At 36.1% G+C, this 21037-nt stretch overlaps 1 protein-coding gene across 2 annotated transcripts; it reads left to right on the forward strand.

Moving 5' to 3' along the window:
- Nucleotides 1–14289: 14289 nt before the first annotated feature.
- On the forward strand, nt 14290–19445 carry LOC105056440 (AP2-like ethylene-responsive transcription factor ANT). 2 transcript variants are annotated; one of them, XM_010938637.4, is made up of 9 exons: nt 14290–14792; nt 16349–17006; nt 17110–17192; nt 17339–17347; nt 17464–17552; nt 17664–17737; nt 17895–17945; nt 18123–18199; nt 18514–19445. In XM_010938637.4, the coding sequence occupies exons 1-9, from the start codon at nt 14567–14569 to the stop codon at nt 19101–19103; spliced, it is 1857 nt and encodes a 618-aa protein (XP_010936939.1). In that variant the 5' UTR covers nt 14290–14566; the 3' UTR covers nt 19104–19445. The 2 variants fall into 2 exon arrangements, with proteins under 2 accessions (XP_010936939.1, XP_010936940.1); XM_010938638.4 differs by lacking the exon at nt 17339–17347 and having other exon boundaries at nt 14291–14792.
- The last annotated feature ends 1592 nt before the right edge of the window (nt 19446–21037 follow it).

The raw sequence follows: 21037 nt of genomic DNA on the forward strand, positions 1-21037 counted from the left end.
GGAGATGATTTCCTAAATCTAGTGTGACAGCAGAAGACGTGATGCATTTCATAATTAATGAGTTTGTAAAATAATTAGTGACTTTCTAAAATAATTCTAAATTTGATTATTTCTTTTTCTATGATAATTAAGAAAAGTCTGACTCAAGTTTGAATTTATTTTAAAATTTTCTTCTATTTATATCGAATTAGTTAATGATTGTCTAAAATAACTCTAAATTTATATCTTTATGCACGGACTCTAACAGACCAATAAGTTGGCTTTCTAAAAGTGACTTCTTTTTGTGTGTGTGCGTGCATAGATTTGAATGGCTGATAATTTTTTCTAAAATAGTTAATAAACGGAGTATAATGTTCATAGTAGAAAAAATCTCCTAAGTAACTTTAACATAGCATTCTATACTCTAAATTTGATCTTTTAACAAATAATTAAAAGAAACCCAATCAAATTTGAATCTCTTCATGCTCGGAGGAAAATATCCATGAAAGAAAAATCTTCAAAATTAACCTTGATGAAGCTTCCTAAAATATTTTTTCGTACTCAAAAAAATAGTTTTACTTAAATTCAAAATTTATTTCCTTTCCTGTACATGTGTGATAGAAGATATTCCTAATAGAAAAATATTTGAAAATAGTTTTAACATGACTTGCTAAAATATTTTTTCCAGTGTTTGGTATATTCTAATATATTTATATATACACAACTTCCTATTTTCTTAAAATATATTTAGATAATTTTAACATATCTAGATTTTGCGTAAAAAAAATTACTCATGATAGGAAATCTGCAAAATTAAATTTAACACAGCTTCCTAAAATATTGTCTTGTGGTGTTTTCAATATACTTAGATATACACAGCTTCTAAGATATTTTTAACAATTTAGATAATTTGAACACATCTTGATAGCTGTAAATTCCTCTGGTGGTCTTTTAACCGGTTAGTGCAATGCTGAACTAGAGGGCTCACTCTTATCTATAGGTGTTTATTCCTTAACCACCCATTGCATGTCCAAAGTTGATAGTTTTTCTTGGCTGGTTAATAATGTTTACGGTCCTCATGATCGAGTCAACAGAAAGACACTTTTTGAGAAATTGAGATCTATCAGACTATAATATCTTGGCCTCTTATTTGTTGCGGGTGACTTCAATATCACTAGATTCACTTCAAAGAGGATTGGAGTATCAAGTAGTCTCTCGGCTTCGAGTTCAACCACTTTATTAATGGCATCGACCTTTTGGAACTCAACTTAGCAGGCAAGTGTTTCACATGGACCAACTTCAGAAAAAATGCATGCTTGGCCAAACTAGACTAATGTTTTACAACCTTAGAGTGGCACGATTTCTATCCTCTTTCTTTCTTGGTCCCTTTAGCTCAAATTACCTCGGACCATACTCCTCTATTGATCCTATTCAAATCTCATGAGGATCTTTATTATTCTCAATGCAGACCTTTCAAATTTGAAAATCATTGGTTGTAGCACCAGGGTTTTGATGATTTGATTAGGGAGTAGTGGTTGAACGCCCCCAGCAAAAATGAACGGTGGGATCTCTAGTAGGCAAACTCAAATTTCTAAGGTAGAAGCTACGAAGTTGGAACAAGGATCTCAACTGAACATAGTTCTAAAGAAAATAGAATTTTCATCTAGAATTGATGAATTAGATTCGATTGAAGAAATTAGAAGCCTATCCACTGAAGAGCGAACTGAGAGACAAACTATGAAGCGGCAATTGGAACTGTTATTAAATCAGGAGGAGATCTTCTAGAAGCAAAGGTCATATGTGCAATGGCTGCACGAAGGAGATCGAAACATATAATTTTTCCATCTCAGGGCTGGCATTAGGAGAAGGAAAAATCTGATCACAGAAGTTAACAGTAATGGAAGAGTCATAACAACACAAAATGAAATTCATGAAGCTTTTTATTTATATTATAGGTCTGTTTGAGGCTCCGAAATATTACCACAGATGGAAGTAGTAGGGAGTAAACTATAACCTGTCCCCGGACCAGACCTTTCATATCTCGAAGATCCATTCATTGAGGAAATAAGAGCTGCTCTCTTTAGTTTGGGAAGTGACAAGGCCCTTGGAGCTGAAGGGTTTCTAATATCTTTTTATCAACATTTCTAGGACTCCATTAAAGGAGATATATTGAAGATTTTTAGCGAATTCCACTGCTCAAAGGCAGATCTGTTTAGGTTGAATCATACATACATCTCTCTAATTTTGAAGAAAGATTATTGTCTCACTATCCGTGACTACCGTCCGATTAGTGTCGAGAATAGGGTCATAAAATTGATCTCTAAGATTCTTTCTAAGAAACTATCTAAGATTATTAACTCTTTGATTTCCGACAAACAAACGGCATTCATCAGAGGTCGCTACATTCTTGAGAGCTTTATTTCAGCTATTGAGATTATTTTCCACTGCAAAAAAATTTTCTCAAAAGGTATCATCCGTAAACTGGACTTTGAAAAGGCTTTTGATAATGTTTCTTGGCATTTCTTATTTCAGCTGCTAAAGATGAGAGGGTGGTGACAAATGGATTTCTTGGATCTCATATCTTCTTTGATCCTCTAACTCAACACTTCTGATTAATGGCAAACCTGGACGATGATTTCATAATAGAAATGGTTTGAAATAAGATGATCCCTTATCGCCCATGTTATTTATCCCAGTAGCAGATGTTCTGAGCAGAATATTAGCAGAAGCTGCTTCTGAAGGATTACTTTCAGGCATTGGTCGTTTGGATGTAGCAAAGAACATTCAGTGTTTGCAATTTGCTGATGACATGATGGTTTTCAGTGAGGCTTCTAAGGATCAAATCAAAATTCTGAAATTTATACTCTATTCTTTCGAACTGATGACTGGGCTCAAGATAAACTTTGAGAAAACTAAATTGATAGGGATCGGCTTATCCTCTGAGGAGATTAGTGGCTATGCAAGAATTCTAGGCTATCAACCTTCTGAATTGTCGCTCACCTGCTTTGGCATCCCATTGCATTTCTCATCTTTGAGGAAGAGAGATTGACATTTTTGATTGAGAAAGTGGAAAAAAAACTAACCGATTGGAAACATAACTCACTATCTCTTGCTGGGCGGCTCATGCTAATAAATTCAGTTTTAAGTATTTTTTACCTCTATACTGGATGTCTGTTCTCCATCTTCCAAAAACAGTCATTAAGTAGATTGACCAAATTTGGAGGAATTTTTTATGGGGAGGTCACAAGGGTGCTAGCAAAGTGAAACACTTGTGGCATGGGACCAGGTCTGCCAATCAAAAATTATTGGTGGATTAGGAGTAATGGGTCTCTCAATTGCCAACTGGACACTTCTTATTAAGTGGTGGTGGAAATATTTCAATGACCAAGATTCTATCCGGCAAAATTTGGTTCAATAGATTTACTATGATAAAAACCCCCCAATGGAGCCATCTTCTATTGGCCTTCGAGTAGCTTTGCCTTTTATGAAAGGTATTCTGAAGTACTTCAAGCTGTTTCAAGATTTTACTGTGGCCTCGGTCAGAGATGGGGAGCAGACTGCATTTTGGCATGATACATAGACTCAAGACATACCATTAAGACTACTGCTACCGTACATTTTTTTGTTTGCCACCAACAATCTTATAGTATTTTGGAGTTTTTTAGTTATGGAGATATTATAAACAATTTCGCTTCTGTTCTGCCTCCGTCAGCTCGAACAAGATTTGCCTCTTAAATGTAATCTATGTTTTAACTCAACTCTCTAGTAGAAGAAATGATAAGATTTAGAAATCGAGTATCAGCAAGAGGTTCTTGGTCAGAAGCTGCTATAGATTTTTCAAGAATAGTGGCATGAGATCTCAAATTGAATTGATTATATGGCAGCTGTCTATCTTGAAAAAAATTAAAGTCTTCAACTGGTTAAGCTTCCAAAATAAGATTTTAACCGCTAACACCTTAGCTAAGAAAGGAATTCGTGGTCCAAGCTTGTGCCCTCTATGTGCCAACCACTCTGAAACAGCTGATCACTTACTCGTTTCATGTGTCTACTCTTACTTTGTTTGGACCCATTTACTTCTGTGTATAAATAGCTATCATCTTCCCTCTGGATTGTCTGATTTTTGGGGTGATTGGAGGTCAAGTCTACCTAAATGTATGGTGTCCAAAGCCTTCGACTCCCTCCGGACCATCTTCTGTTGGAGTATCTAGTTAGAAAAGAATTGCAGGGTATTTATGTTTGAAGCTCTCTTTGCCTTTGAGCTCTCCAAGCGAATCATCTTCTTCTTCGATAGCTGGACATCACATATTATGGAAGACAACTTCATGGAACTGAGGAAAATCTTCATGCTAACTTGGGCGTTAACATTTGAAAGCTAATCAGCCTTGCCCCCTCTTCTCACTTGTGCATGATCTACTTGATCTTCCTCCCCCACTCATGCAAACTTATCCTTGATTAGGTGCTGGAAAAAGAACTCCCCTGTCCTCCCCACTCATTGCTCATCCTTTAGCATAGTTGTCAGGTTATCTTAGGTTCTGGATAGAATACTATAAGTTTTGTCAGAAATCTGCAAGTCTTCTGATCAGCAAAAATAGATTATGATGAATTATCTTTTCAGATCAACTCTTATTCGTTTCGAACAGTTTTAACAGATTTTGAAGAGATGCAGCCACCTGTTAATTTTGGTTCACACACTAAGATGAGATCATAATGATATTTTGGTTCAGATTCTTGGTTCAGAAGGATGTTAAAATATTGATGTGTGGATGAATATTTTGATCAAAACCTGAAGTCTGTAAACTGTAGCTTGAGTCTTTTATTTAGAATTTGCTGAACCTCATAGTCTGTTCTATGGTACATCTTCTGTCCTCTCAAACTAGTCCAAATACTCAAAATAGTCTGACTATATTAGTTTTGGAGTTTGCATACCACTGTATAGTCTCTATATTAGGTCTGTTACGAATTCTGTCTCACCCTCTCTAATGTCGATCTTTCATTTGTATAGGTGAGACCTCTACAAGTCTTTTCTTCTTACTTGTACTCTTTATTTATTAATATATATGGTGGAAGAATCTTACTTTCTCCGTTCAACTCAAAAAAAAGATACTATAGTTTTATTATATTTTGTAGATATTTAAAATTAAAAAAAATAAAGAATCTAGAGATTGTGATGTCCATTAAATAATACTATTGTGCATGTAAGCTCCAGCAATAAGATGATATTTTTTTGGAGAAGTAGTTGGTCATCATGCAAATTTTTGCTGCAATCTTACTATTTTGCCAAGTCCTTTTTCTTACCTTATTTGGAAATTAAAAAAGAAGAAGAAGAAGTAGAAGGTTGTTGGGAGTGGGGGGGGGGGCGCACCATTGTGTTTGCAATGACGTGACTCCCAACTGTTATGATGATCATGATGTAACAGCTATTACCTATACCATGCATAAGGATGATAAATCAAGCTATATATGAGTAACTTGTGCATGGCTTACTAATTGGTTTATATGCAGAAAATCTATTAAAAAATAATTCTGTTCACCGCTTCTGAAAGGCTTGGCTTCTAAGCAACTAAACTCCGGCAGTTAATTTCTCCTTTTCCTTTTTCCCCTTTTTTATTCTAAAAAAAATTTCTTTCAATGCCACAAAACTTCGGTAGCTGCTGTCTTACCAAAACAATCGTAAGCTTAGCAGCTTTGAATAACTAAGCTCATCCCCTAGCCAAACTTAAATAGCCCAAACCATGCTGCAACAACTGGACCTTACTTTAAAAATAAATAAATGAATAAAAAGATATCATTTAGATTTTTATTTTTATAAATAAGATCTATCCACTGTATAATTGATGTGGAATTGGACACACGTGTTGCTGGATTCCATTTTTAGACTAGTCTGACTAAAGCTTGACACGTTGTAAGCTCAGTGAAGGGAAAAAAATTGTCAATGGAAAAGGATGAAAATTGAGAGAAAAAAATCAATCATGATTTTGATTGAGGGCTACATGAAGTTTGGCACCCCGAAAGACTCACGGTCCCTCAATTGCTATCCCACAATCATATGTGGTGATGCCATGAGGATGCCTCGTTGATGTCGCTACCGTGTTATGCTCGTATTCGTGGCTTAGTCTTCTTCTTCTTGCAGTCAGAGAGGTCGAAGAAGCAGTTGATGTCCTCAATGACGATGACAGACTTGAGGATAGTGGAGATGAGGAGGTGGGTGTTGAACGGATGGCAGTGAGCTCAAGGTCATAGACATCAAACTTGAGGGGGTTAGTAATGGCAACTATTAGATTGATCTTGCCCATGCTTAAGGGTTCGTGGAGTTTTACGTGCGGTTGATGCAGGTACAGTGGTCATAGTGGGAAGTAAAGTAGAGGAGGTTGGAGCAGAGATCATCATTGAGGATTGAGAATGAGGATGTCAAAGATGGAAGGGTGGTGAGGGAAACTAAAGAATCAAAAATCATGATTTTCATGGAAGGCCATGACCCAAAAGAATCTGTGCCTCAATTAAAATCACAATCAATTCTATTTTCTTTCTTGCCAAATTTTTTTCCTCTATTAAGCATATAATATGTCATGGTTGAACTGATCCAAAAATGATATGATCAATTTGGTTCAACCAATAATTTTTTGATCAACAAGATCTTTTTCAGTGCTTGCTATACCCTAAAGACCTGATCTGGTCTCCCAATGCTCGCCTTTGCCATGTATCATTTGTTGTTAGGTTGGCCAATGGTAGTGAACTCCTTCGTTGGTGCCAGCAAAGGTGACCACAACAGTTGTAGTAGCAAAATGAACACACACACACATAAAGAGAGAGAGAGAGAGAAAGAGAGAGCCGGATTTAAATAAGGTTGATAGGATTTAGATGATTCAATTTAATCAAAATTTTATAATGAGATCCTACATTGATGACATGTAATCTATTATTTCAAAACTATTTGTATATTAAAAATTATATGATTTGAAGATTTTAAACTATGCATTAAGTAATCAAAAATTAGATAATTTAAATTAAATTAAATTAAATATATTTTTTAATTATTTGATATATAATTTAAGAAACTTTAAATTTTATGATTTTTAATGTATAAATAATTTTGAAATAACAGATCATATTCAATGATTTAAATCATCGATATAAAATCTCTATTGTTCAATTTTAATCTAATTTGATCAAATCTGAATTCAATTTTGATCGTTCTTAACAATATCTATCTTCTCTCTCTCTCTCTCTCTCTATATATATATATATATATATATATATTGGTAGAAAAGAAGCTATAACCTCATTGCAAGAGGAGAAAGTAATACATAGTTTGAAAGTGTAGCATAAAAAAGAGCACAACACAAACGCATACATCGATCATCAGAATACCAACGATACAAAGTCGGCCAAAATGGAAGTCTAGCAGCCCAAAGTTGAATTTGAAAAGAAAGGCCAACTGTGCCCCACGCTTGTGGCTTTGTTGAACGGGCAACGCACGGTTTACGTCCCACACAAAAACGCCACTCAAACATCCACTTTGTCAAACTAGCAACCAGAAGCATTAGAACCAAAACGACCCATGAATGCCGAAAATATTTAGCGACTGCGATGAAGTCCAGACTTCGACAGAGCGGTAGCAAAAGCACCAACTTCCGTGGGGGAGAAGAGAAGAGCTCTTTTTAGAGCTCGCCCCTCTGCTAGACCTCGCGCTGTCGAGACTACCTTTGTGGCCTTCTCCGCCCACGCCCCTCCCCAACCACCACTTTCCCAACCATCGCTCTCTCGAGTTCTCCTTCCATGGCCACCACCTCAAGGACCGTCTGGGCGACCAGGAGGAATAGGTAAGATAAATCCGTGATAGACTCTTGGTTTATTTTAGGATACTCGAGGTCAGATAGTTATGACATACCCTGGTTAACTTAATTAGAAGTCATGATTAATGTAAATAACGGAAGACTAGCAGAATGTCTATTGTACAAATGAAAATAAGTTTATTAGAGCTGATTTGTAAAGAGAGATAAGAAAAGGTGTTTCGCGCAATATTTACAAATTTTTTAATATGATATACATAAAAAAAAACTGTAATTTTTGGTTAAGACAAAGGGTCACACATCTCCCCGGATAGGTACAACCGCCTTTAATTAGATGACCAGTGTAAGGTGCTTTATTCGAATTATGAAGCACCTTAATCAGCCATTTAGTTCGTATATATATTACTCTCATATGAACGCAAGATGTTTCAAAGAAAAAGGTATTATATTTAAAATCATGATTATAGATGAATAAATTTTGATTGTGCATGGAAATAAGAAAGATTTAGCATATAACCCATGCGTAGGATAGAATATTTTTAAAATTTGCTAACTATTTTTAATTATAATATATATATATATATATATATATATATATATATATATATATATATATATATATATATATATATATATATATATATATATATATATATATATATATATATATATAATGGATAGCAAAAAGTTAATTTCTAAAGTAAAAAATTTTAAATTAATGTTATGATATATCGTTATATTTATATATCGATATAATAAAATAATATATTATTATAGAATAATAAAATCAAGATCCAACCTATTAATATTAATAAAAAGTTAAATTTAAATATTCATAAATGGCTCACTAATGTTTGCATTATCACTTAAAGTTATGGTCCTAAAAATATAAATATAATAAAAATTAATAAAATATTCAAACAATCTCGTGGCATATGAGCATGGTACATTAAATAAATAAATAAATAAATAGTTGTTAGTAATATAATTAATTTTAGTATTAATTTAATATTACTAATAAAAAGTTTTTATGCATACTAGTAATTTTTTATTGATAATATCGTAGTATTATATTTTGATAAAGAACCGTACTAAATAAATATTTTATTTATTATCTAAGATGAAAAGCTTATTAATAAAGCTATCAATACAGATGAATAAAGAGCTCTGTGCGAACAGAGCGTTTAATTTAGCATATTGATGGTAGCTGACACCATTCCACCACTCATTCCACATTTTTTCTATCAATTGTAATTTGAGCAATGAATTAATTACATTACTTATTAAAAATAAAATATATATTTCTTATTATATTTTTTTATTTTAATTTCCAACTTGCTGTATTTAATTTCGCTAATAATTTTTTTATCCAACCGAACGCACCTCCGGCACCCACAGCCATGACCGGAAGAGCATAAAGGCCCGTAAACGACAGCAACACCAGACCAAAGAATTAGATAGATGTGATGGACGTAAAAGAAAGGCGCATGCATTAATGGAAGCAAATAATGGAGAGACAGTTATGACTCATGACCTACGAGAGAGAGTATGAGGGACGAGACGTCCTTTCTCAGCTTTACAACCCATAATTCTACCCATATCCCACACGCTACTTTGATGCATGACCATCACATATAAATAAATAATTAAAAAATAATAATATAAAATAAGTAATATTTATCCATATACCACCAAGTTGCACCAACCCAAAGCCTTTCATACTCAAAAACCAAAACCATATTTGGCAAAAAGGAAAGCTCCCTCACAGGGCCTTTCAACACAGTTTGTTTGAGTCTCTCTGAGAAGATTCCAGGGAGGTTGGCAGGAAAGCCTCTGGCCCCCTCCCTCCGGAGCTCAAAATCAATCCAACTCCAACCCAACTTGCCATCCATCTTAGATTTGTACCTTTCCCTTTGTTGCCGTAGTGCTGCAACAGGAAGCAGACCTTCTTTCCTAGCTTTGTGGCCTCGGAGCCTTGTAGCCTGGCGCGAGAGAGAGAGAGAGAGAGTAGAAGATAGAAAGAATGGCACGGGTTTCAAGACATATATCACTATCTTCTGTCTTTATCTGTCGAGATATATTTCTCTCTTTATCCCTTCTCCTGTGGGTCAATTCAGAGGCTGGTGCTCGCTTTACGTAAGTATGGGCATTTTGTGGCTGGGTTCCTTTCAGAGGGGTGTATTTGCTGGGTGGGTGAATACGACGTGGGAGAGGAGAGGGGTTGGTGAGCTTCTTTTTTTTTTTTTTTTTTTTTTTTTTTTTTTTTTTTTTTTTTTTTTTTTTTTTTTTTTTTTACAATTTAATGACCGTTTAGTCTGCGCGTACGTTTGGAAAATAGAGGCATAGGCCCCTCAACTGAGGGCCAGGGAGGATTCCGGCCACCACCCTCCACTGAGTGACCTTGATATCAATCAACATAAGGGAGAAAAATAAATATTTGTAATTATTCTTCTAAAAGATAAATAAAATGCCCAAGACCCCCATGTCAATTGAGTGGACGTTTGTAACGTTGTTTAAGCGTTGTAGTATTGAATAAGGGCATTAAATTTTAATCAAATGAGGCACCGGCAAAGTAACTCCCCTTTTTGCTTGATCAAGAAGACCCGAGCAGGATATCCAATAGTTGGAAAGCCAAATAATTGTATTTTATAATACATTCGCTGGTCGTTAAGTTGGTAAAAGTCTCCCGCAATTTTCATAATGGAGTTGCAAAGAAGGTTATTATTGCACGCGATCCATGCAGGAAAAAATAGTGGAAATATATGCCTGATAAGCTTTCATGTATCAAATAATTAAAAGACATCGACATATATCCACATGAATACATACCTTTCCCTCGAAGCATTTAAGTGCATCGAATCCATCGGTTTAGTTGATCGAGATACATTTGTGTGTTTCCTTTAAAAGAAAAAGTCGATGATAAGTCCATTTGCATAAATTTAATTAATTGAGATATATATTTGTGTTCCCTACAAAATAAAAATCTATGATAAATCTGTCCGCACATGAGAAGGCCATTCGCATAGATTTAGTTAATTGAGATATATTTGTGTGCATTCCCTAAAAAAAAAATTTATGATAAGTCTGCTCGCACAATTTGCATAGCAGTAGTTAATTGAGATATATTTATGTATTTTTTTTGAAAAAAAAATTATAATAAATCTATTCGTATATGCAAATGAACGGTGATTGATGCACATAGAGTCCTCCTTTTTTTTTTTTTTTTTTTTTTTTATCCCCCCCCCCCCACACACAGAGCTCCCCTCTCTTTTTTTTTATTCCCCCCATCCCCTCTCCCCTAACGAGTGATTCAAACACCACGCCTGGTGATTGGATGGTTATGTGATATTTAGCTAAGCTGTTATAATACTTCTACGATTTATCCATTTTTATTTTTTTAATATTTTAACATGCACACGACGGCAGATGATAATGGCTTGATCATGGAATCTATTTTCTTAATATTTTAGTACGCACGCGACGACGTGATAGATGATGATGGCTCGACTATAATTTTATGGTCGAGCCCGATCATGGAATCTATTTTCTTAGCATTTTAGTGCGTGTACGATGATATGACAGACGATGATGATCCGACCATAATTTTATAGTCGGACCATCATCGTCTGTCATGTCATCCTAAAGTGCTAAAAAAATAGGAATGGATAAATCTTAAGGATATTGAACAATTTAGATAGACATCACATAACTATCCAATCACTGTGTTGGGAGGGGCTCCGTACGTGCCAATCACCACCATAGGAGGTGGGGTTCTCTGTTTATGCCAATCACTATAAATTTTTTCTGTACAAATGAATTTATCGTAGATTTTCTCATCTTCAAATATTATATGCGAACGAGTTTATCATAGACTTTTTCTCCTCCAAATGTTGTCTTTATAATCAATCATCACCAACAGATACATGTACCTTCCTCTTAAATTATAGCTATTTTTCTAAACTTAATTTCTTTTCTCCTGGTTTAGTCACATATATTAAAAATATATGATAATTTTCGAACACTTAATTGTATTCTAAATGGTGTTAATGCACAAGTATAGGAAGCCAATTATATCGAGAAGCTTCATTATTCAATTGTCAAATGTTGAAATTATTTCATTCGTCGGAACAATCGTTGTTGGAGCACCATGAATCAATTTCTAAAATAAAATAATTATTTACCCAAATACTCAGAAAATATTTGAGGATTCGAATTTTAAATCTCTTTGGAACAAAGAACAAGGATAATTGCTAGACAATATTTAAAGCTACAAAGATGACAATTTTAATTAAGACAAGTCAATTAAGTAAATTTTCATGTATCCATCCATAGATGCTCTAGCTGCCGACCCACCATCTTCGTGAGCTACCCATGACGTTATGGATCCTTTCATGTATTGCCGCATAAAAGATTCAAAATCACATTTGTTATAATGGTTTCAAACCCCTTCTTTGCTTATGCATAATCATAGAGGAAAAAATAATACTTTTGTAATAGATAACGCGCCTGTTATAGTATAAATAATCATTCTTATTAGTATATTTGTATTTTTAGAAATATGATAGTATTTTTTAATTTCAAATTTGTGTTCAAAGTTTCCCTTTAAATGAGTTTGCATTATTCCAAAATAAATTTTGTTAAATGAACAATAATGCAAAACTAATATCCCATTATAAAATCATAATAATATTTACTACTAAAAGTTTGTGACATGCATTTTACATCAAACAACATTAGTTATGATTGTTATAATTAGAATTATGAATGAGTCGGACTGCTCGTGAGTTATTTGAGTTTGATTTAAATCTAAACTCAATTAGACGCGACTATCATTGATCTTGAATAATTTGAATAATTTTTTGAATCGAGCTTGAGTAGTAAATTATTAAGCTCAAAAATCTATGAGTCCAATCAAATTTATATATTATTTTTTATTTATAATATATATTATTAATAAGTTAATGTTTGAATTTGAATTCGAACTCAATTTAAAGCATGCTTTAGTTGATATTTGAGTTCAATCAAGTCGGATTGATCTCGAGTTCTATCTTTTTTCTATTAAATCGAGTTTAAGCTCAAGATATTAAGATTTGATCAATCTTGAGTCAAGATTTAAGTTCTAATATTTTGAATTAAATCGAGTTTAAATTTTTAATCAAGTGATCTCTTCGATTTGATTATATCTTTAGTTATAATGATCCAAAAATAGTTTCTATGGAAGTCATATTCCTCCTAAATCATGCTCATTTGTTAAAATTTCTTTTCTATTAACTTAATTGCATGCATTAAAAATGTTGAGTAATCTTTTTGAATCAGATACCTGGTTGTATATTTTTACTAAGAACTCTTTGTTCTATATACTAAATAGCATTCAAAAGTGTAAAAGCATATTAAATAAGCTTCATCTACAAGCTTCAATATCAATGACTAGCGGATATTGGTGGAAGACGGAAGAATTATCCGTCTTAATACTTAGGAAAACATTTGAGGGTTTCAATTTGACGCTAGTGGACAAAATCCGGATAATAGAATTAATTAAAAATTTATGTATTATACAAATATATAAAAATAATTTTTTAAATTTAATTAAATTAAAAAAATTATATTTAAATAATAAAATAATATTTATTCAAATTTTTAAAATTATTTTATATTTTCAACTATTTATATAAATAGATTTAATTATAAAAATATAATAATATCATATATTAATAATATAATTAATATATTAATAATATAATTAATGTGAAGAGATTTTTTTTTTCATGCAGTACAATAAGATTTGAGAATTTAAATTGACAACGCTTCGATATCTCTTCATAAAATATCACAATAAAACTTGACAACGCTCCAATACCTTTTTCATAAAAAAATATTATATATATATATATATATATATATATATATATATATATATATATATATATATATATATATGATTTGAGAGGATGAATGGATTTTAATTAAGACAAATCATTTAGTCTAATCTAGCGGTAAGTAAATTAATTATATATAATTTTTCTTTAAAACTTTTATATCAGTACAGTTTTTACAACGCGGTATCAAAAGCTCGATAATTATTATTTCGGTTCAAAAATTTTTAAAAATATATTATATATATATACGACAAACAACTTTATAAGCGTCGTAAACCTTATCTGGAGGTGCTGTCAATTTACATTTCTACAATAATCCAAACAAGACAGAGTCTATAGTCCTTGTGAACTTTGACCGCAATCCACCGTGACCAGCCTCCCCGCGCTCGTGCTCCTCGTAACCACAAATATCACGAACACCAAAGTGGAGTCATTTTTATGAGAAAAAACCTACACTCTTGTAGGTGGTGGCTGGCACCTGAGAAGATCCTTCCACATTAAACCAAAAGATCTCGATTATTATAATACAAAAATTCTACTTAAACGCAGAGAGAGAGAGAGAGAGAGAGAGAGAGAGAGAGAGAAGCTGTCTCGGTGCCTCCTGCGAGACGTATCCATGATGCGGTCAGGGAACGAAACCCGAGAACCCGAAGAAAGAGAAAGAGACGGAGCCTTCCCCCATTTGTTTACCATTATTCTCATATAAATCCTACCCAGGTCAAGCTCATGATGGCGGGTTTAAACTCCCCCCACCGCCTCGTTCTTGGGTTTCTCTCTCGGTAGTTCTCAAGGGAAGGAACGAAAGCTTTAATAGATTGCTTTGGAGTTTGAGCACCAGATGGAGAGGGTGAGATCCCCATAGAACTTCTCATCATTTCTCCCTTGGTTTCTGGGTTGGCCCTCTTTTAGGCTCTTCATGTGATGGAGATGAGCGGCTGGTTGGGTTTCTCCCTGTCCTCCTCTAAAGGAGATGTCTCCTGCTGCGGTGATGAGGTGTTTGGGGGTGGGGCAGATGGTGGTGGTGGTGGTGGGGAGGTGGGCTTTGGTCATCATCCCTTGGCTGGTATGCCCCTGCGCTCTGATGGCTCCATATGCTTCATGGGGCCACCCTTCCGGCCTCCGCCTCCTGCTCCTCATGGTGCCTCAGGTAGTAGAAGAGATGGAAGTCTTTCTTGTCTCTTAGAAGGTCCTCTTGGTTATTTGTTTCACGATCTTGCTATATTTTGTTTCCAGAACTTCAATCCGAATGTTTTTTTTTTTTTAACTCGTCATAACTCATCTTTTGCGTTCTATAAAGTATGTATTATTTCAGGCCTTTAAGTTGGTATAAGTGCACGCTTTTTTGTTCTAGACAAGTCTGCTATGATATTCTCAAGATGGCTTTCCCCTCTGTGTCTGTTGTTTTGTTTCTTATCTGTGGTGGAGCATGTCGTGCTTTTGGTATCTTTTTGTGTAGACTTCCATTTGATTTGGTCCTTCAGCTCTTCACAAACTTATCTTTTAGATTCTACGGATTCTGTTGCTTGTCGTAAAGGAAGTGTGTTTTGTGTTTGCCTAAAAATTTATTCTAGTTTGATTTTCATTGGGGTTGTCATTATTCAGCCCTTTAATCTCTTTCACTAATCTTGTTCTCAGTTACGGCATATAAATTCTTTTATCTTTCGCTTGCCTTTATTATCAACAACACCACCACCACCACCAACAACAAAAATTCTTGATTTCTTCCTGGTTTTTCATCGAAAAGGATTTCTTATGAGGTATGTATAAATGAAGATTTCTTATTAGGAGAGGATCACTTTATTTTAGGCTTGAATGGTTCTTTTTGTTGTGGCTATGTGGCCAACCGTGCTGCTGAGATTGGATCTTTTTGCTCTTCGTAACCCATCTGTTAGTTTTTTTGATGGATTCTGTTTCTTTTGTTTTTTGCTTTTTTTTTTGTTTTGTTTAGTTTTTATTTTTATTTTTTGATTAAGGGGACTGATAAAGCAGCCACCTGTCATTCTGGTTCTTATGTTGATGCGAGTTTTATGGCTTTATTCATGTCAAAAGTTTTTCTTTTCTTTCTTTTGATCAAGATTGTCATATAATTTTGTCTTTCTCGTTACGGCACTAGGACCTATGATTCTCTCAGTGAAAACACCTTCTAGGGTTATCCAATATTTCTGTCTTTTAGGCTCTATGATCCCTTCGTACTGGAGGTTTTGGTGTTTGTGTTACTCCTGCTATGTTTCGAGGTCTTTGTCCCAGAGCAGGATCTTCCTAGAGTATTAAGTTGTAATTTATGCCCATCGTTTTTTTTTTTTTTTTTTTTTTGTGGTTTATTGTTGGGGCTCCCCTTATCTTTTATTACGTTGCCTTTACTCCTTAAATGGTATGTTTTTCATCCTCTCTCTGAGTTTTTATATTAGATCCGTTTCTTGTAGTTGGCCAAAATTCTGTGTACATATTTTGGAGCTTTATCAATCCCTAGAAGTAACGATTTTCCTCTTTCGTTTTTAGGTAGAATTCATTAGAGAAATATATAATTAATGAAGGATGGATTGTCTTCCTTGGTTTTTCAAATTTGAGAGTTTCAACTTGTCACTTTTAATTTTTCTTTTGTTTTGGCTCCATAAATTAGTTTTTTTCTTTGGTCATCAGGTGACCTATAGTATTGTTGAAAATGAGAGTATAAATACGTTTCTTCCTTGATTGTGGTTATAGATTGGAGATATGGGGGTGCCATTGTCACCGCACCCACCAGCTCAAACCAGGAAGGGAAAGGGCCAAAGCTGGAGGATTTTTTGGGTGGGTATTCAGAGAACGCCAGTGAAGAGAACCAAGGCCATCAACCCATATCCAACTTCCATGACATGTACTACCAAAGCTCTGGTGGTCCTGGGATCAACGTCAACATGCCCCCCTCCTTCAGTCCTGTCGAAAGAGGAGCAAAGGAAGACACCCAGATCTCTTATCACTTCCTCCAACCTTGTCACCAATCTAACCATTCTTTCCAGGAAATCCCCACCCTCAAGCCTCAATTCCTTGACCCCACCCCTAACCCAGGTCCTAATTCTTTGTATAATGGTGGAATAGATGGCTCAACCTCTATATCGGGAATCAAGTCATGGCTCCGACAAAACCAATATGTTCCAGGGAAACAATTAGCCGAGCCAAGCGAGTGCAACTTCCAATCCTTGACCCTTTCGATGAGCCCTGTCATGCAATCTGGCTCGAGTGAAATGGTTCCGATCAGTTCGTCTGTTGCTGCTGCTGATGGAACGAAGTATCCAAATGCCAAGTCCACAACTCGAGAGCCAATTCCACGCAAGTCCATCGAGACCTTTGGGCAAAGAACATCTCAGTATAGGGGAGTTACGAGGTGGGTTTGTAAAGAGACGTCTTATATTGAAGAATCTTTTGTGGGCGTACTTCATTAGCTGGCTGTTATGTTGCTGATGCTGTCTCACTTTCGAGTTTTATAGGCATAGGTGGACTGGAAGATATGAAGCGCATTTGTGGGACAACAGTTGTAGAAAGGAAGGTCAGACAAGAAAGGGAAGGCAAGGTATGGAAACTGCTCCAACTTTTTAAGTTTTCGGGTGAATCATTTTTTTTTTTTAGTTCTACAACAAGTGTTTTAACTATGGATTATTATGTTTTCTTCTATTGTGTTTGTTGATCTCTTATGTTGCTGCTGCTACATTTGAGCAGTTTATTTAGGTGAGGATGCAGATCGCTCTGATGTAAATTTTGTCAGATGAGATGAGGTTGTCTTTTGAGCTACACTTCCATTTTTTTTTTGTTGATCTATTTTTTTTATTCTTAATGATTTTAAGGGGGATATGATAAAGAGGAGAAAGCCGCTAGGGCATATGATTTGGCTGCTTTGAAGTACTGGGGTCCAACAACTCATATAAATTTTCCTGTAAATTGCTTCATTCTACTCTTTTCCGACGTCCCTTTTCTGTGTTCTATGGAATTTCGTTTGTAGCACTATTTTGTAACTCTTTTGTTCCGTTGTCATAACGGTTATTAGCTGAGCACTTACGAGAAGGAGCTAGAGGAGATGAAGCATATGACCAGACAAGAGTTTGTGGCTCACTTGAGAAGGTTTTCTCTAATTATTTCTATGCCTATTAAGTATTTTTTTGCTTTAATTTTTTTTAGAAAAGAGGCATTATTGATTGGTTCGGTAAAAGTTCTTATTTCTCTTAAATTTACTCGTACTTTTTAAATATAATGATTCTCTGGTATTTTTACTTTGTAGGAAAAGTAGTGGATTTTCCAGAGGGGCATCTGTGTACAGGGGGGTGACGAGGTCCTGTCAATACCAACTTTAATATCAAAATCCGCTTTTGTGGTTCTTTGCAGCCTTTTTCATCGACCCTTAGCGCGATCTATCATAGCCCCCATTCTCTCTCTCTCTCTCACACACACACACACACACTGACACTGTATTTCTCTCTCTCTTACCTTTCTGTTGTTGTGTTCGTAGGCACCACCAACATGGAAGATGGCAAGCTAGAATAGGGAGGGTGGCAGGGAACAAAGACTTGTACCTTGGAACGTTCAGTAAGTCTCTCCGTGCATGCGATTTCCTTAAAAAAGTATGAAAGGATTATTAGTTACCATTGAGGTGAGTATCCGCAATGGACCTCAACCATAAATAAATTGCAGCTAATTTTGCTTCCAAATAAAAGGACCATTTTCTTTCGCTCCAAAAATATGTAGTAGCTAATTGCATCACTTCTCTTAGTGATTGCCTATTAGTTTATCCTCTAGAGGCCGTGGATTAGATGAAATACTGGACGAAGAATTTGCACTTTCTGGTTGTTGCTGCTGTCCATTCTTAAAACCATCGTCAGATAATATTGTTTCCATTGCAGGCACTCAGGAGGAAGCTGCTGAAGCCTACGACATCGCCGCGATCAAATTCCGCGGTGTGAATGCGGTGACCAACTTCGACATTAGCAAATACGACGTGAAGCGCATATGCTCGAGCTCCCATCTCATCACTGGGGACCTCGCCAAGCGCTCCCCCAGGGACACCCCCTCCCCTTCGGAGCCCACGGAGCCCGACCACCGTCCCACGCTGGCCATCACAAACTCCGGATCCGTGGACGTTGACGACTTGTCTCACATGATGTGGAACTCTTACAACAAATCCGATCCTCCTTCAAACCAACCGTCGAACGGTGGTGCGGTTCCCTTGGTCTCACCCTCCATGAGCAATCCAAACGCCGCTTTGGACAACAAGGGTGAGAGTCCAAGGAACTCCAGCTCCAACGAGGGCGCCTGTGGGGACTTCCCCCAGGCATTCTACTTCCCTAATGGAATGAAGTATGAGGGTGGGGAGAATGTTAATGGTGGTAGTGGGGGTGGGGGCAACATGAGTTGGATGGTGGCAGCAGCGGCTCGGACGCCCGGGCTACCGGTGGCTCATCAGCTTCCTATGTTTGCTCTGTGGAACGAGTGACCGACCAAAGTTGGGCGGTTGCATGCCGTTTTCTGCTCGGATCACAGCTTCCTCCCCCCCTTTTTTTTTCTTTTTTGGTTGTTGGTAGACCACATGCATGCGTCTTTTGAGTGGTTAGACCGTTAAAACGTTCGTCACTGTTTGTTTTCAACAGATAATTACAATTTTGTAGCCACGTGCATGCAAGGGTTGTGATAGAGCATTGGAGTTATTCGGATGTGTCCGGATAAGTGTTCAATGGTCTGAGTGCTTTGTGGCTTGTGTAGTTGTTTTATTGGTTTCTCTTTGTTTTGAACGGGTAATTTTCAAAGGTTAAACTATGGGTGATGTTAATTTCGGAAATCATCTAATGTTTGTGGTGTCTTTGTGCACGGTGGAGGAATGGACAAGCATTTTTAATACAAAAGTGTTGTGGATAGGGTTGGGTTTTGTTTTGTTTTTGTTTTTTTTTTTATTTGATAGAAGTTATTGGGGTGTTGATTGGGTCGGATGAATTTCCGTCGTCGGACTTTGTTTTGTTGGGCATGTGATGGAAGTGGCGCGTTTGGTTGCGGTTTGTGGATCGCGATGGTTTGGTTGCTGAAGAGAATGACCTCGAGATCTTACTGGCTCCAGCGGGATATCAATACAAGATCATAAGGGTGTCGGAGTTGCTCCGATTAGAGGGTTGGATCGCCGGACATTGCCGACTTTGTTCACCAATCCATTCTTCTGGAATTTATATAAAAGAATCCATTATTGTGGAAGGAAAATCCTTGATCTGTGATACGTGTACATATTAATATAGGTCTAAATATCTCTAAGACGATGGCATAACCAGGTGTTCATAATGTCTTGTGGAATCTGGGTTATATTCAGTCGCTCTAAATAAATAAGACAAGGGGAGATGGGACTTTTGTTCCTTCTGCTCAAAGAGGAGGAGGAGGAGGAGTCGTCTTGCAGTGTAGAACGGCGACATAAACTTGTATCTAGGGAGATGGAAATCAGGCTTAAGAATCTGGGTCTTTTTCATGCTTTATTGTTTGTAATGCTCTTGGAGGCTGTCTCATTCGCTTATCAGCTTGGTTTTTCTTTTCCCCTTAAAATAGATTACTCGATCGCATTGCGTTGTAAAACTAATATTATATCATATTCGAATTTGGTGCTAGCTTGTATTTAGTTGGTGATGGATAAAAAAATGTCATCAAAAGCAATCTGATCCCCTCCTGCCAGACATTTCTTCTTCCATGTGAGATGATCAAAAACTTTGAAATTTATAAACACCTCTCACTTTCAGTCGTTCGCAGTAAGACATGAACCTAACACAATTACATTACAATGTCCTATAATAGTTTTTTTTTCCCCGAAAAAAGGAGTCCTATCTCTGTAATCCCGGCATCAGGACATGGCAATCAACTCTCTTCCGATACCCTACGGTTATGTGATGAATGGTGTCTGAAGATCACAGTTTGACTGCTGTAAATTTGACTCCCTGCGGAAGGAGAAATTGGTGGCCTTAACTTGCTTCTTAAATAATAGATCTATGAAAAAATTCTTGTCTTTTTCTAGAATTTTGCCTATATTATATATATATTTATTCAAGTTATGTTACATTCTTGGCTTTCTTATGAAGTAACAAATGCTGGCCGTACGACTGGCAGTGGAGGGTACAACAACAATAGATTGAGTTCATGGATCCTCTCTTACTTGGATGCTTCCGCACACAAAATCTAAAGGACAAGATACCCTCCACACCTCCTCCGTCCATCAAACGTCTCAGCCCTGCAGGCTGCTGTCCCTGCTCTATTTAGTGCTAGTAATAAGAAGGGAAAAATTTTGTCAGCGTAGTCCTTACAACTTTACTACTTTGTCCCACGCAAAGCTTTGGTGCCAGATTCAAAAGAATCGGCTACGCAGCACTTTTTGCCCGGTAGGTATGTTATTGCCGCATGCAT

Source organism: Elaeis guineensis, chromosome 13, assembly GCF_000442705.2.
Source record: "Elaeis guineensis isolate ETL-2024a chromosome 13, EG11, whole genome shotgun sequence".
NCBI classification, from domain to species: Eukaryota; Viridiplantae; Streptophyta; class Magnoliopsida; order Arecales; family Arecaceae; genus Elaeis; species Elaeis guineensis.

Excerpts from the sequence above, each read along its gene's own strand:
- LOC105056440 (XM_010938637.4), top strand. The coding sequence starts at position 14,567 with ATGGAGATGAGCGGCTGGTTGGGTTTCTCCCTGTCCTCCTCTAAAGGA. Across the intron at positions 14,793-16,348 it reads TGCTCCTCATGGTGCCTCAG|ATTGGAGATATGGGGGTGCC; the intron begins GTAGTAGAAGAG and ends TTGTGGTTATAG. Across the intron at positions 17,553-17,663 it reads CAACTCATATAAATTTTCCT|CTGAGCACTTACGAGAAGGA; the intron begins GTAAATTGCTTC and ends AACGGTTATTAG.